Here is a 16,147-nt window from a genome sequence, read left to right as displayed (position 1 = left end):
AACCTCAGTTGAACTTTCCTCATTATAATGTCATTATAATACAAAAACACACCTCCTGGTAAGAAGCTACCCACCTCCGAAGCTGACCACGCCTCAGACACTCCTCTCTGGGCATGTGTGGAAGCCTTACTCCAGACAGGCGGAGATTGGCACCTTTCGACGGGACAGAGGGGGAGTGGAGGGGGGTCCGAGGAGGAGCGATGTGTGCTACCTAACATAAAAGATGGTTCCTCAACAACTGATCTCCCGAAGGTCTTCCCCACGGAAAGACCACGACGGTCGACGAAGAAGCAGCGGAACGCCTTCTGGATTCGAGACCCTTGGGACGCCTGTGGACCCGTGGTGGTAGCTAGAATCCTCTTTCCCCCCTTTTTACTTCATCTTTCCTATTCTTCTTTCTTTCTATTGCAAGCCGCTTTACGGGCAAAACCAATAAAGTAATTGTGTGTTGAAAGCATAACTGCCTGGGCCTGATGCCATTTCTGTTTGTGCTTCGAGATCACAGCTGAAACGAACCATCACGCGTCCACCGAGGAGTGGAGCATGACAACGGGTTATACCATATGGCAGGTACAAAGATTCTTCCCTGCTGACATTTTAGGTACTGTTGTTCACCTTGAACCAAGAATTAAAATAATTTGTCTGTTAAGTAAATGCCACCCATTACCAGTAGAACCAGTAATTCTTCCTGCATTAGGCAGAGGGATCTGAACCTCTTCAACTGATCCTCTGACCAGGTTTTTCAATATATGTTTATATATGTGTTCTAATATTCTGTACTTACCTCATGAACTCATTTCCCATACAATTTCCTATATAATGTCATTTTTTTTATTTTTTTCTTTCCGCTTCTTACCAACAGTGGAAAAAACAGAGGAATAATAAAATAATAATAATTCTAGCACAAATGACAGAGTCAGTTTGAGAGACTGGATGCAGTTGACATCTGCGCACTTAAAATTGGCCACTTGTCTGTCTTACTTATTTTACTCCTGCTGGGTCTGAACTAAATTTCACTGATTTTCAAGGGGTAAATGGTGCTCAAAAAGAGTTTCTGTTATGAACCCAAAGGGAGCAATGAATAAGATTTTTTTTTTTTTGGCATGTGTGTGCAGAAGAAGATGGAAAAAATTAGGCATTAAAAATCAGTAATTAGGCAGTTAAGTGACAGTACAAAATCTGTTAAACATACTGTAAAATTAAATTAAAAATTGCAAGACCATTCCAGGGAAATTCTAAGCTGCAATTAGGATTTAATTTTTACGGTGTTGAAAAGAGTTAGATCTGATTTTTAAATCAGGCAAATCATCAGGGGAAAGCACTATCACTGGTGCTTCAAGAAGGTGCAGGAACGTTGCCTATAATGTGAGGTTGTCGCATGAGAGGGACTCTCAGTTCCCATCCCTGACCCAAGCTGCAGGAGCACGAGGGGGTCAGTGGCACCGAGGCTCCTTGCACCCTGCTGGGGAACTTGGTCACCCTTCTGCTAATTCCTTCTGCTCCTTGCATGGTTGACCCTATCTCACGGTCTCCCTTCCCTGCCCTGCACAGCCATGCACTTGCTTTCCTCATCGTGCCAAACCAGACCTGGAAAACTTACCAAGGTGAGGTGTAATGTGCCGGTGCCCCACCACTGAGCCAGAAGAGTTGGCAATAGCTGCAGGGCGTGATGCTCGGCGCATTGTGGGAGCTTTTCCCAGATGAGCCTCCACGGGGACAGGGGCGAGGGAGCAGGTTTCCCTCCCAGCTGCCTGTCCTGCCAGAGGATGGCAGGATGAGGCAGGTGCTCAGCACCTGCAGCTCTGGCTCTGAGAAACCCTCCAGAGAACACACCAGGCCCAGCAAACACCGAGTGCCTGAGGAAATCCCATGGAAGAAACCTGTGCCCCTCCTCATGGAAAAACAATAGCCAGATATTTTGTTAGGTTAGGTCACTCTCAGACCTGCCCTCCTGGCACAGCTGTGGAGGTGATGCACCGTGGTGAAAGAAGTTGAAACTACAGTGGGGTTTGGGATGGGGACATCATGAGACAGTGTCACTGAGGAAGGCTAGTGTCAGGGAATATCTTCATCTCTGGTTTCTCCCTGCAGAATAGCATCACTTGCATGGATCTATGAAACTGTTCTGCTTAGAAGCCAAATACTGTGCTCTCCAGCCCAGCTTCAGCTGGGTGCCAGAGAGGTAAGTTTTTCCAGTTAGAGAAAACACTACATTTGAAAATATCCACTTTGAAAATAAAGTAACAGAAGTTGATTGAAGCTAGTTTCCTAAAGTAACCATCAGTTTCCAGATGCAGAAGCTCTCACAGACATTCCGCATTCACTTTCTTTGTTTTCTCCATATAAATATATGGAAATAAAAATAGTGCACAGTGTATTAGACAGGGTTTTCTTCACCAGTGACATTAAGACCAGGAACATATGTGATCTAGAAGCACTGGAAGATGACCAGCTGTGCTCTCAGTCTGTTCAGTCTGTTAACAGGACTAAACCTTCAGCTTTAGGCATTCTGGGGTACAGGTTGCGATGTAATAAGATATGTGGAAGAAAATGAAATATGAAATTGGATAATGTATTTAATTTACTGTACTAATAGGTAGCAGTCTTGTTATGATGTTGCCAAACAAGCATATTTAATATTTTGCTATGGTGAGTTATTCTGGGGGTAAATTAATTTTCAGAGAACAGTGCCATTTGGGGAGGGGAAATAAAAATGTAGAAGTCAAAACCTACTGCTCTTTATCACTTTTAAGGCAAACTAGATATTTAGAAATGTGTCAGAACAGACAAATTATTTTTTTCCATAATAAGCTATGCCAGTTTTTCCCCTTTTCTTTATCTTAAGCAGATTACTGTCATCACCATTCTTGCCAACAAGCAGACTCATTGGAATATTTTTCATAAATGAACACAAATATTGGATGCAAGCAGGTGGAATGAATTAATTATAAGCATATGGTACTAACATAACGATTTCTGCAGTGTACTGTCGAGACATCTAAGGGTCTAGCTATACAACACACTTTGGCAACAAAGCTGCTTTAAGAAATTATCAGTTACACATATAAATGTTTGTGGAGCCAGACTTACTGAAATGATCCAGACTGAACACCCTGACACAAACACACACATTTCTAGGACAGTTTTTAGCTGTAAGCCATGGCAATGGTGTGCTTTACACCGTTCTCCCAGTTGTGTTAGCACAGCTGAACACGGTGTCAAACAAACACAGCAGGCAGAGACTGGGAGCACACGCAGGGAAATGGCGCTTCTCAGGCCAGATTCACACAGGACACCATACAGCTGTACAATATGGCCTACGATAGCTTATATTGCAATTGCAATTCCAGTCTGCAAGTCCTGTTGTGGTAGAGGCAACTGAAGACGTTCCTGGCTTGCACTGATCCTTGACCAACTCCCAGTCTCCCCTACTGATGCAAGTTATTATTTCCCGTATTCAGTCGAGGAGATCTCTGAGATAGACCACTGAAAAGGTCTGAATTAGAGAAAGACAGATAGAGAATAATCATAACCCCCCCCCCAAAAAAAAAAAAAAAAAAAAAAAAAGAAGAGAAAAAGATCCCAGATCTGCATAGAAGCACATAGACACATACAGTGGAATCAGCTGGAGGCGAGAAGCAGCAGAGGGAGTGGGCTGGCAGCTCCTGCGATGATAGCACCAGACACAGCTCAGCAGCACAGAGCCTGGTACAGCATCACCGCCCTATTTTAGAGTAGAATAATACTACAGTTTTATATTGATCCTGTTTTCACATGCAAATTCCCATTATTTTTTTTAAAGTTAATTTAAGATGTAGTAAAATTACAAATATCTTGAATATTTAGATTGTTATTCATTATAACAGGTTTTATTAAATTAAGCAGAAAAGTGATGCGGCATTTTTGGAGATGGTTGTGAAGCAGTAGAGATGAGAAATCAAAAAGTGGTAGATTTTTACAATACAGTCTGAATTCAGATACAAATTTGTGCCATTTTTTTGCTTTAAAAAGGTTCTCATGTCTTCTCAGTGCATATTTATGCTTATCTAAGAGCTTAATCTTTGTAGAACCTACTGTGAGACCAGCATTTTGAAAAATCAGATCCCCTTCTTGAAGTGCTCGAATTCAGCTTCACATCGAAACTCATTTCTGCAATATACTGCTTTAAAATCAGTCCTTAGATTCATATTTGTTTTTTCGTCTCCAACCCTGCAGAATGGCCCAATGTGGCACCGCATAGCTGCCATGGGAGGAAAAGAAGCAACCATAATGCTAGAGATCAAAAGCAAAATGCTTTTGTTCTTAACAAAGATTGCACATATAAATTATCGCAATAATTTAGAGCAAACAGACAAAACCCCCCAAACCACTGGCTTTTGTATAATCCAGCAGATGGTGCTATGATGCAATGAACTAGTTCAAGAATACAAGAAATACACTGAATGTGAACATTTTATTCCTTTACCTGGTGCTGCTGCTTTTTTGTTGGCTGGTTTGGCTGCAGGAGCTTTTGTTGGTTCTTAAAAAAAGAGAACAAATTAAACCAATTACTACAAAGTGTTACATCTCAAAAAAAAAACAGAGACCTGAAGAAAGGCTTCCAATGAGGTACAGCCTGCAGCATTTTTTTTCACTGAAGAATTAGACAAAGAGATTACCTGAACAGAAAAGAGCTGAGTTGCCTTCAATAAATTCAAAGGCATCAACAAAATAACATGCCGAAGGGCTAGTATACTCTTGCTGTTAGGCATTGCGTCACTTCTCCTAGATTTTTCTCTCTAGAAATTCAATATCTATTGGCAAAGCAGGGCAAAGCAGGTATCTAGGGGTTTGGGCACAGCCTCACCACTCAGACAGCAGATATGGGCTGGGAGCCTCTGCATTTGGTCTTACAGCTATGAGAGCAGAAGGTCCTGAACCAGCCTCCAGCAGCTGGTGAGTGTCTGTGAATTCAGCAGTGGTGCCTCTTGGGATCCCACAGTTATTCACTGTGGCATCCTTTCCTCTAACATGAACCTCTCTGGTGAGAAAAAATGAAATTGGGCTACTTCTGCAAAACACATTCCCAGACATGGTTACATAAGGACTCTCTCTCCATCCCGAGGAATGGAGGAGCATTAAGAGAACAACTTCATGTTTGATCCTGCACTTGAAAGAGCTACTGCTTGGTCCTCCTAGCAGAGAATCAGGCCTTCTCAGGCTGCTTAACTGTAGTACTTCTGTTCTTGGTCTTTCCATGAAACATTTGCACTATCCTCTCTTTGCTGAAGTAGGACATTTGCTTGCAGAATGAAGGTCCAAATGATGAAGGGTATGTGCGTCCCCAAGCAGACTTGGAGAATCTCAGCCCTGGATAGAAGAACCTAACTAGCTTACTGGATTTATTTACTGTTTACCAGTGTTTAGTTAATCATTTTTATCCTCAGGAACTACTAAAACAGACTGTACTTAAACCACAATAATTTAACAAATACCCATAAAATAAACTCCACCGACTTTCATAGTGGATTTTTTTATATCAGCTAGAATATCCTCTAACTTAAAATTCACATTCCCATATTGTGAGAGGAAATAATTAATCATTTTAATCACAATCTGAATTACAGAATGCCAAAAAAATGTTAGTTAATCCTTCACATCTGTCACTGTGTTATTACAAAGAAAAAGAATATGGCTAAATCAGGAATGTAATTTTGAGTTCTTCCCCTCCAGTCTTTTGAGAAGTTCATAAAAGATGCATCAGATCGTCTTGTGAAACAGAATGAAAACAAAATATAGTTTGCATGTGTGGGATTGTTTTGTTTCCATCCATTTAAAAGTCTGCAGCAGATAATTATATCGTAACTTAGTTATTATCACAGCATTGTAATTACTTGGGGTGCTCACCCCTCCTTCAGGGAAATATGTAGAAGATCTTGAAGAAGAGTTTCCTTAGTATTACTTTCCTGAGTTCCTACAGAAGAAGCAGGAGATACAGCACATAGTCTACAAGTGACAAGATGGACTTAATGCAAAACTGCAGAACTCCTGCATTTATTCTCTTCTGAGCTCTCATCTAGAGCTTGCTCTTCACCAAGACATTTTTTTGGGGTTTGGGTTTTTTTTTTTTTTAATCTCTGTGAAAACATATTAAGTTAGGATTCTTTTTGTTCTACCAAGATTTTTGTTTTCATTTGAAATATTTCATTTCTGAGCAACTAAAATAATTTTAATTGAGGAAAAAAAATTAACTTTAAGGAAAAACATTTTGACCAAAGCCTTCTGTAATTTATTTATTAATTTAACTTTTCAGTAGCATAGAAACAAAAGTGTAAAATGTTTTAAACTTTTTTTTGGAAGCATATGTTTTTTAGTTTATAGTTCGCACATTATTTCAGCTCTAATGGCTCTGCATCTTTACATGAATAAGTTTCAGCCAATAATTTCACCCTGCAAATTTCACTCATGTGATGGAGCTGGGAAGTTTTGCCATGACAGCTGCTGGGGAGTTCTCTCATGAGAGGAATCGTGCCCAAATCAATAGATCCTTTAAGACCTGCTTGCAAACAGGCAGTTAATTCACTAACAGGACGCTACTTGTAGTGTAAGTCCATTTTGAATCTTTTGTTCAATGTTTCCACAAAATTTGAGTAGGAAACCAAGGTATAAGCTTTTCTTGATTGCCAAAAGAAGTGTGATTCATGCAAAACTAAGGATGGCAGGGGATTCTTCTGCCAAACAAGTCTGAAAGATCACATATGGAGATGGGAGTCAGTGCGTTCTTTAATTATGAATTTGAATGAGATATCAAAACCCCATAGCTTTCTTAATCTTCCTTATATACTGTACTTTCAGAACAGAGATCTAAACAGATGAAGTCTGACCAATGAAACTCTCTTACTACCCTTACTGTGTTGAGGCATTGATGCTTGCAAATTTGTAGAAAAGGAAGGTGTAAGAGTTCCCTGGTTAACACTAGCATCTTCTCAGAACATTTTGGGCGTTATTTATGCAGAAGAGCCCAGCAACTGCCTCTCTTCAGCCTCAGAAGTCTCTCTGAATCTGAAGTAACTACATAGGCAAGGCCCTTGTTTCGCATTTGTGAAGATAAAGTTGGTGGTCCTCAGCATGTTGGAGACTCAGTCTTCTCAGTCCATTTACCAAACTTGCTGCCACAGAGACCACATTCAGCTGAGACCTCATTTGACATTTCCTTCCCCATGAAACCTTTGTTTTTGAAGACAGTGATAGCAAAGAGGGGAAGGCAAAACTGTCAGTCACAGAGAGGAGTGTGGAATCAGAAGTAGGATAAGAATGGATTTAGAAAGGAGGAGGCAGCTGAAGTCTAAACATGTCATTTTTCAATTATAAACGGTGTAGCTACTTTCTTCTTTGTATTTTCAACAATTCAATAGCTATTATTTCAGATTATTGAAACGTGCTGTTTGAAACTACATGACATATAAAAGAGATCATAACCTATGGCGCAGTAGTTTCTTACTTTTGAGTTCTTTGGACACAGCAGCTTCTTTTTTATCTGTAAGATAAAAGAACACATATGCATAAAAACATAGTTAGGAAGGATGTATGTAGACCGAAAGCTGCAGTGTGTGCATTACAGGCAAAACACTTATTTGCTGCAAAGTGCATTTGACTGAGGCAGTGAATCAGTTCACTTCTGTTTCACGGTACAGTTGCACTAATTTAACCTTCAGTGTAAATGCAACAGAACCTGTGTGAACATGAACATTTTTGTTTAATTTCAATATTTTAATATGTGAGATTTGACATGTGATTGGGTTACTGTGGCTTTACTACCTGAACCACGGTTGCACACCATGTGCACATTGTCAAGTTGCACAAATGCATGGGACAATGCGCTAGGAGCCTAAGAATAGAGACATGTAATGAAAGGCATTATTTTCCTACAATTGTTGACAACCATACCACTGAGGTCTAGTTTGGAAGAATCCATGTAACACCTAGCCAAAACTCCAGCTGCCACATATTTCCCTCATGCCAAAACAAATCGAATGTTTACAGCTAAAGAGAAATCAAGAGAAATTGAGCCATCCCTCCAGTCCAGCCTGAAGGAAAGATCCCTGCTTCTCCAAAACTTTTCCCAAATGTTCAATTAAAGTTCAAACTAATGCACTTCTTTCATGTTTGTGAAAAAGAGCACACCTATGATTCTTACTAAAACTAAGCCAACGTAGAATAGCTTATTAACCTGAAGAAACTCAGTCAGTCCTACATATAAGTGTAGGCAAAATCTATTCCTGTTTGATTTAAATAAAGTTAGAATAACTTGGCTATATCACAATACAGCATAGCCAGGCAGCCTACCAGAGAGACTTAACGAAGCTGTTCACCTTCATCTTCAGTTAAGGTAGCATTTTTGTGCCACTTTTTGGTAGGACTTTTTTCTGATGGTTGAGAGAAGATTTGGAATCTTTACTTAAGCAGGTGTAAGTGGGCAGAAATACTCAGTGACAGCTTGTCTCTCCATTATAATTTTAGGCACTATTTTACCTCAGGATTTTTATCTGGGTACAAAAATCGGCCATTTTTATAATCATACTTGGGGCCTTATGTATCTTGTTCACTAGTCTCAACTGCGCAAGTAAGAAATGGTTCATGGAGGTCCTGTGAGAAAGGAAGCAGAGATGCACAGAGTGGTGATAGAATTTACTCCCCTGGGTGCCCATGAGGAAATTAACATCCTCTCTAATAATCTATAGCGTGCCTAGAATATATGCAGGATAATGCTTATGTCCACAACATATACGAATGATAAATTAATTGTGCTTTTAAACACTAATACAAGAAATATTTCAGGGCAGAAGCTGCCAAAATAAGCAGCTTGCAAAACCAAGACTATCCTATTACTAATAATATGACAAAGTTGCTTCAGTTTCTGTTGCTCTCTAAATTGCTGTAAAAAAGTTGATATGAGATAAGGTAATGCAAATGACTGCCAAGTAGTCTAATAAAAAGTCTTGAAAAATTCAGGGGAAAATACATTTCTATTTGGGTGATATGCTGCTCTGAACTGAAATGTTTCTAGGTTAATCCTCTGCTTCCACTAACTCTCTGTGAAAGCATGTTTTGCAGGCATTACTTCAAAGTATGATAATTACCACATTTAGATGAAATTAATCATGAGGCAGCTTTCAGCCACGTTATCTGGCTAAGGAGCCTATTGAAGCCTTCAAGAAGTGCCTATTAGTTGCCAGATATGGAAATTTTAAAAAGTGTATATTGTAGCGATATGAATCATTTATCACAATAATCTTCTGTTGCTGGAGGTTATAAAAAAATAAATAAATTGGCAGCATCATTTACAGTAACAGAATGGATCTAAATAAAGCCCTCAAGTTCTTTCTTTCCCTTTTTCATATAAGTCATCATTTATTAGGACAACATACTTTAATATATTTTAGAGCCGTAATTTATGTTAAAAGAATTAATGTGTTTTTCCATCATCTGAAATACATAACATATAGTAAAGTCTGAGTGAATATCTAAACAAATTTTCCAGTAAGAAAATCTTATAATTTGGGGGTTTTGGTGTAATTTTGGTTTGGTTTGGTTTTTAAGAGCAGAAAAATTACCAATAGCTGATTCCAATAGCACAGGATGGTATGAAAATGTAAATATTTTTACTCTTAGGCTAGTCTTTTCAAGCCAAGGTGCCTAAAGTTTGATTTCTAAAGCCATACTTATGCAATGAGGCTGGAATGATTTAGAGAGAATTGTCCAGAGGAGGTTTTCTAAGATCTTGAACCATGAAGGTATATAACATTTACATCTAGTCACCTCACACTTGAGTGAAATAAATGACCTAGGTAGAAAGGATTGAACAATTGGTAGATCTCACAGAAGGAGGAAAAACTGATGAGGACTTCTGAAGTCCCTAAATGTAGTTACCTGCTACAAGGCACAAATAGCATGTAACTAAACAACTCAAAGGAAAATAATATCAAAAATGAATTGAACAATGAGTTATATTAATGCAATTGAAGTCAATGAGCATTTTGTCTCATTCTTTTTTGTGTTGCACAGGTCTAGGGTTTAACTTTTCAACTCTGGGAGTGTGGTTGGGGAATGCAGCTTATATTACATCAGGTTTTTATAGCCATCATGTCTTTTTCTTAAAAACAATAACAAGCTCTCTGGCCTCTCCGTGAGTCTGTTTTTGAGGATTGGTTAATTTCCAGAAGAAATTAACCTTTTTCAAACACCAGGGTTAGGCAACATATGAACATTATCCTAAACACAACCTAGGAAGTTTAATCCCCAGAGCTTTAGGTTATTTTCTCTTTAAAACTTTACATCTGAAGTGTGGCAACAGGAAAGGCAAGTGGATGGCATAAGGATGACACCCACTCTTCCTGGGAGCCATGTTACTTCATTAGGACCCATGTTAACACATGAACATCAGTCTGGGTGCTCTAGTAGCCTTGACCGGCAGCATGGTCAAAAGCATTGTGACTGTCCTTGGTATCAGTGACAGAATTAGTTGACATCCAACAACAGGGGATGAATTTTATTTTCAAGAAAACCCCCACTTCTACAACAACACAAAGCAATAAAAAAACCTTCAGCAGACTTACTATAGAAGATATAGTAAAAAAAAATCTGATGCTTCCGGTAATTTGGTGCCCAAACTGAAGCAGTCAATTTTTTAGAAGCTGCTGAGGACATGTTTGATATTCAGGTCCTCTTAAAGGACTTATGTAGATCACCCAAAGACTGAGCAATATAAAGTTTTTGAATACCTCTCACAACCCTACCCATGGGCTTTTTTTGAAAGCACATTTAACAGGCTTTAACAGGTTAAGCACCATAGCTAACAAAATCATTCATCAGCTGTGAAGGACTGTGAAGCACCCTTTTCTTTTTACAGTTATTCTCAGGAGATTTGAAGACAGTTGTATTCTGGTCTGTATTCTCAAAAAGCAAGCATGGTTGCACAAGCTCCTCTCTTCCCAGGTGAATGAATAAGTTTTTCTTTTACTGGTTCTTGAAAGAGATTAAAGTACAGTGAAACTTTTTTTAATTTTTATTATTTTATTAAAAAACACCAAATATTTAAATAAACATCATCTGACTTTGTTCTTATCTGTACAGGCTAAAAGGATCAATTTTGAATTCAAACTAGGAATGAGCATCTGGCAGCCAGAACTGATGTATCTAAATGAAACAGCAAAGCAGTACTTTATTCTTTTGCCTCTTTTTAGCACATAGCTCGATCTTTTCCTCAGGCCTCGATCAGCATTCTTTTGAAGTAAACTAGCAGTACACAGTAACTGCAAACGACATCTAAACTACACATGGGGCAAGGAAAAAAAAATCCCTCTAAGCTTATATAGTGCCTTTCATGCCAGTGAGTCCCTAGGAGGTTGGTAATAAGCCATTAGACAAAGGATGACCCAGCGCTCTATATAGAGTGTGGTTGTTTGAGTTTAAACAAACTTCCAAAATGGAATATTTCAAACATTGCTCTGAGGTGAATTCTAGATCTGGGGTTCACAAAACTTTTACACCTTTTTTAGCAATGGATTTATAGTGCAGTGTATATTGTACATTTGGGAACATCAGATCTTTAGTCGCTCCATACAACCTGTAACTTTTATATAAAAAAAGAAGTTCAGGGAAATAAATGGGTCTTCATCTGAACTCTCTTGAAAGGTTCTTCTGTGCTTTTTCTTCCTAGTAATCTGTCACTCAAATATACGTGTACAAAAAAAATCTTAAATTAAAAGTGTTATTCAGATAAATGAATATTTCAAAACCGATATATTGATAGCTGTGCTAATGATGCACAGTTTAAAATAGTTGCCAAAACCCACTTTTACTATTGGAAGCATAATTTTATATGTTGTATCTAAAACATTTCTTTTTGGAAGCTCACCAAAGAACATGACGGTAATATCAAATTTACAAACAGAAACTAGTTTCAGCATCAGTTGGCTACCACAGTGTCCAAACTAAACGGTAGCTAATATCCTAATCAAACATTGCGTAACCTGATAGCTAAGGTTAAGGATGCTAAGGATGCATGGATTCCTCTCTACTGGCTGATCTGGACTAAGCACCAAGACCCTGGGTAATTACTAGATTCATTACATTACATGCCTCTGAAAGACATGATTCACTGAATCAAAAGCTAAAGAGAAATTTGAAGTGTTAAGCGGTTACTAAAGGAGGAATTCTTGTCCTAAACCTCAGCTAGCACTGACCATCTACCTCCTCTATCTCTTAGCTGATGATCACATACTAGAATTGACTTAATCAAACCCCACTGATTGGCTAATAATCTACATAAATAAGAAAATAAGTTGTGTGATGAAGATGCCTCACAAGTGACCACAGCTCCACCAGCTGACTCAAAGAAGGTTTCTAATAACACTTTCACAAATCTTCCATCATTGCTGGGCTCTTATCTTTTATTTTGACTTAGATATTCAATTCATTTTGTAATTAAAAGTAGGAGAAGAAAAAAAGAAGAGGACAGAAAAAAGAACAGAAACTTCAAGAATCAGAGAGAATTGCATTGCAAATTGAAATGATATTTTCCATTGTTGTGAAGTCAAAATTGCGCTGTTTCTCCAGAAAAGAAAGGCTTCTGGCTGTTATTACTGACAAAAGCACAACTGAGCGCATGCTTTGGGTATTTGGTTCTGGTTTTGGAAATGCAGTACAACAGCAGAGCTTTTAAGACACTGCACCTTATGACAGCTAATGTTCCCTTTGCTGCCCTGAGCAAGAGTTCACAAGAGTGGAAATAAAAATGATAGCAGGTGGCATCTGATGGCTAAGAATTTCCATCATGTGAATGAAAAACATAATTAAAGTCGCCTAGAGACCAGTCTCAGTGCAGTCTGCTCCCAAGCTAGCAGATGTACCAGAATTTAAAAACAATTTATTAAGTAGCAAGATTTGCAGTAAATGTAATTTACAGTCGTAAAAGAGCAAGACACCCTAGATAGCTGAGCATTATGAAAAAAGAAGTGCTATTGAACATATAGTAATTAAACAAGCATTTTCAAACCTCGTATTGAAATATGCTGTGGTCCAACACTTCTTTTTTTTCATTTACTTGGTGTTCTTAAAACTTATTTCCACAAAATAGTATTGATTTCAACTAATATTCCAACATTCTGAGAAGTGTTCAATTCTGAACCATCTTCACGAATTTGTTACTCAGTTGCTTTTTAATGTATACTTTTTTTGATAATTTTACATTAATTGTATGGCATTAATAAAGGAATTGTTACCTTATCGCATCTCAAAGCCTTTTGGGAATATTTTTTATTTTGATTTCAGTCACTTCTGAAACAGCAGATGCCCACGCAGAGGGGCATTTTATCAGAATGCCTACACTTTCTATTTTAATGTGTCCATCTTACAATTAAAATTTTCAAAATTTCATATTACAGGGAATTAAAAGAATATTGTTTCTTCTTTTCAGTGGGTTTAAAATCCAGGAAGTCTCTATCAAAACTACTCATACTAATGTAAGATTCATTTTTTAACATACTTTCCCAAAACCCTAAAATTTGACATTGGCATAAAAGAGCTGTTCAGAAATACCAACATTTCTCCCACATGGAAAATTCTGTGTTTGGACCAACACTTGATTTTGTTCCCCGTCTTAATCACTGAGCATGATATTGCCATATGCTCTGTGACAACTGCTGACAAAAGCTCCTCTTGCCTTTCCAAAATATCATTTCTTGGTGAGCGTAGGAAAGGCATCTCACTGCATTGGTGAGGCTGAAGATGTGCAGAAGCAAAAGCAAGGCACTGTGCCACTGCTGCTTCAGAGCTGTTCCCTGACCCATTCTGTGACAGCAATAAACTCCCAGACCAGAGTTTAACTAACTTCCTTTGAGAATAACATAGGAGTAACAGGGAAATTTATCGGCTGAGGCCAGTAAGCCTTGAATCCTAGATTGCAGGCTTTGCATTTAAATCTCTCCAGGCTGTAGGACATGAAGTAAGGGGAAACTGCAGATGACTTCACTGTTGCTGGGTGAAAATGGGAGGAAGTGGAGCTTCTGGAAGGTAAAATCAGGTTTTCTCGAGCAACAAGAGATTGGACTGTAGAAACAATTCTTAAAAGGTGCTGACAATCAATGTGGGATATAAAGGGGTTTGAATAATTTAGGACTATGAAAAACTAGCTAACTAATTAACATTCTTCTGGTTTTGGTTACAACAGAAAATTGGTGATAGCACTGTAAAGTTTTGACAGATCATTTTCCACTGAAGCAGGAAAAATATTCAAGCCTGCCCTTCCGCTCTCTGTGACAGGTGCCCTCTCTCCTCACCATTGTCTCTGTTTCCTCCCCACTCACAGTAGCAAGCTTTTTGATCATTTCTTAATTTCTTTCGTGTCTTCAAGTCCCTTCTGATCACCAGCCCCCGGCGTCTGTTGCTTTCCCACCGCGCCGTCTCCTTGCACCACTATGCCCATCACCATTTACAAAGGAGCTCTATGTTCTGTGCAGCCACTGAGTGCCTGCAAGCCCCGAGCAGCAGAGCGTCAGAGGCAGGTAGTAGCTTGAAGTCCACAGAGCTTTCCAGAAAGTTGTGTGGTAACGCGTGTGGATGAAATACTAAATGTTACCTCAAACAGATTTCCCAAGATCATTAAAAATGTTCATTCAGTAGAGTAAAAAATTAAAGCAAGTAGAGAGGGAGGTGAGCAAACAAGTGATTCAGCTACACTTGTGGAAAGAAACAGCCTGCACTTTGGGAATGGCCAATTTCAACTGTACCAGTGATTCATGGTTCCACTAATTACTGATTTCTCTTTTCTACTTTGTAATTGCTGAAATGGATTCAGTCTCCCCCACTGTAGAGCAGGTGGAAGCATGTTCCATTGCCTTCTGTATTCATCAGGAGTGGTTTAAAAAAGCAAAACTCTGGAGCACGATGTGAGATCACAGACATCCGCACACAGGAAGCTATAAGTGCAGTTAATTACACAAGCTGCAGTCATTTAGGGAAAAGGTAAATTTTTTTTTTTTTTGGTGTGTGTAGCAAATGCAGGTAATAACATTAATTCCTAAAACTTAAGAATCAGAACTTTTCCTGGAATAAACTGTCATTTCAATTAGTGTAAATGTTAAAACAGCTGAAAATTTTCTTCAGCCTTTTTTACCTTTTCTTGAAACAGCATATAACAGGATATACTCTCTACATTTTTCTTAAGAAAGCTCAGCACCAATACCTTTTGAATGATTCGCAAGAGGATTTATTTTTACAGTCAGGATAGGCTTTGTTAAGTGTATCTATGCTATGCATCCTTGCAATATCTCTTTCTGTACTTCTCAACACGTTTCAATTTCTTTCTTTTTTTGGATATACTGATGGCATCTGTAGACATTATCACTAGGATAAAGATTTTTTTTATACTTCTGAACATAGATTCAGTCAGCATTCTCACTCTGTGCAAAGGGAGATCTTGAATAATATAATGTCCATCCATTTATCCTTATAGGTGACACACTACTCTAATTACACTCTCGTAAGTGAAGCAAAATCTATGAGAAAGCAACCTCATGCAGAACCTAGTGTAATCAAGCTAAAAATCAAGGCATTTATAACCACAGCTAAGTATGGCTCTTCCGCTTTAGAACATCTTCCCACTCTATTATCCTAATGATTCAATAATACTTTATCTGACTTAGTCTCTCAGAGTTACATATAGCAAAGCCACAAAGTTGGCGCTGCTTCTTGAAAAACAGATCAAAAGAACGAGCATGGCCAATGGGAACGTTTAGTGAAAGCTTAAACAATTGTAACTAAGAGTGAAGTGTAAAGGATGCCCTATTATAAGTTGGGAATACCTCTGGTCTATGAACCTTCTAAAGGGAAAGGCATCCAAGAGACTGAAGTATACTTTCAAATAAGTGACACGAAAGTCTTTATCAAATATATGTTCATTAAAAGCTTTTAAAACTTCATTTCAAGGTCAAAGGAAAATATACGTCTTTTTTTTTTTTTTTTTTTTAAAGTGCAAAGCAGAAGAAAAAGAAAACCAGCCTGATCGCAAACTCTGAAGAGTCCTACTGACTTTATTTAGCTGTGGGTCAAGCCTTCAACTTGTCCACTGAGTGACAGCAGAAAAAAGATAGCCCTGCGTAGGTATGTC

General features: G+C 38.4%; 1 protein-coding gene across 1 annotated transcript in view; it reads right to left on the bottom strand.

The window, feature by feature from the left end:
* Positions 1 to 499: 499 nt before the first annotated feature.
* TRDN (triadin) overlaps positions 500 to 16,147 on the bottom strand; it is a 140,680-nt gene continuing 125,032 nt past the window's right edge. The window contains exons 16-19 of the mRNA XM_009883240.1: positions 7,481 to 7,516; positions 4,466 to 4,519; positions 1,601 to 1,756; positions 500 to 615 (exon numbers count right to left, since the gene is read on the bottom strand). Coding sequence (XP_009881542.1) covers positions 500 to 615; positions 1,601 to 1,756; positions 4,466 to 4,519; positions 7,481 to 7,516 — 362 coding nt within the window. The remainder of the gene's footprint in view (positions 616 to 1,600; positions 1,757 to 4,465; positions 4,520 to 7,480; positions 7,517 to 16,147) is intronic.

The sequence above is a fragment of the Charadrius vociferus genome, unplaced genomic scaffold, assembly GCF_000708025.1.
Source record: "Charadrius vociferus isolate BGI_N301 unplaced genomic scaffold, ASM70802v2 scaffold230, whole genome shotgun sequence".
Classification (NCBI taxonomy): Eukaryota; Metazoa; Chordata; class Aves; order Charadriiformes; family Charadriidae; genus Charadrius; species Charadrius vociferus.
Note: the sequence above shows the minus strand (reverse complement) of the source record. Positions and strands in the feature narration are given on the sequence as shown.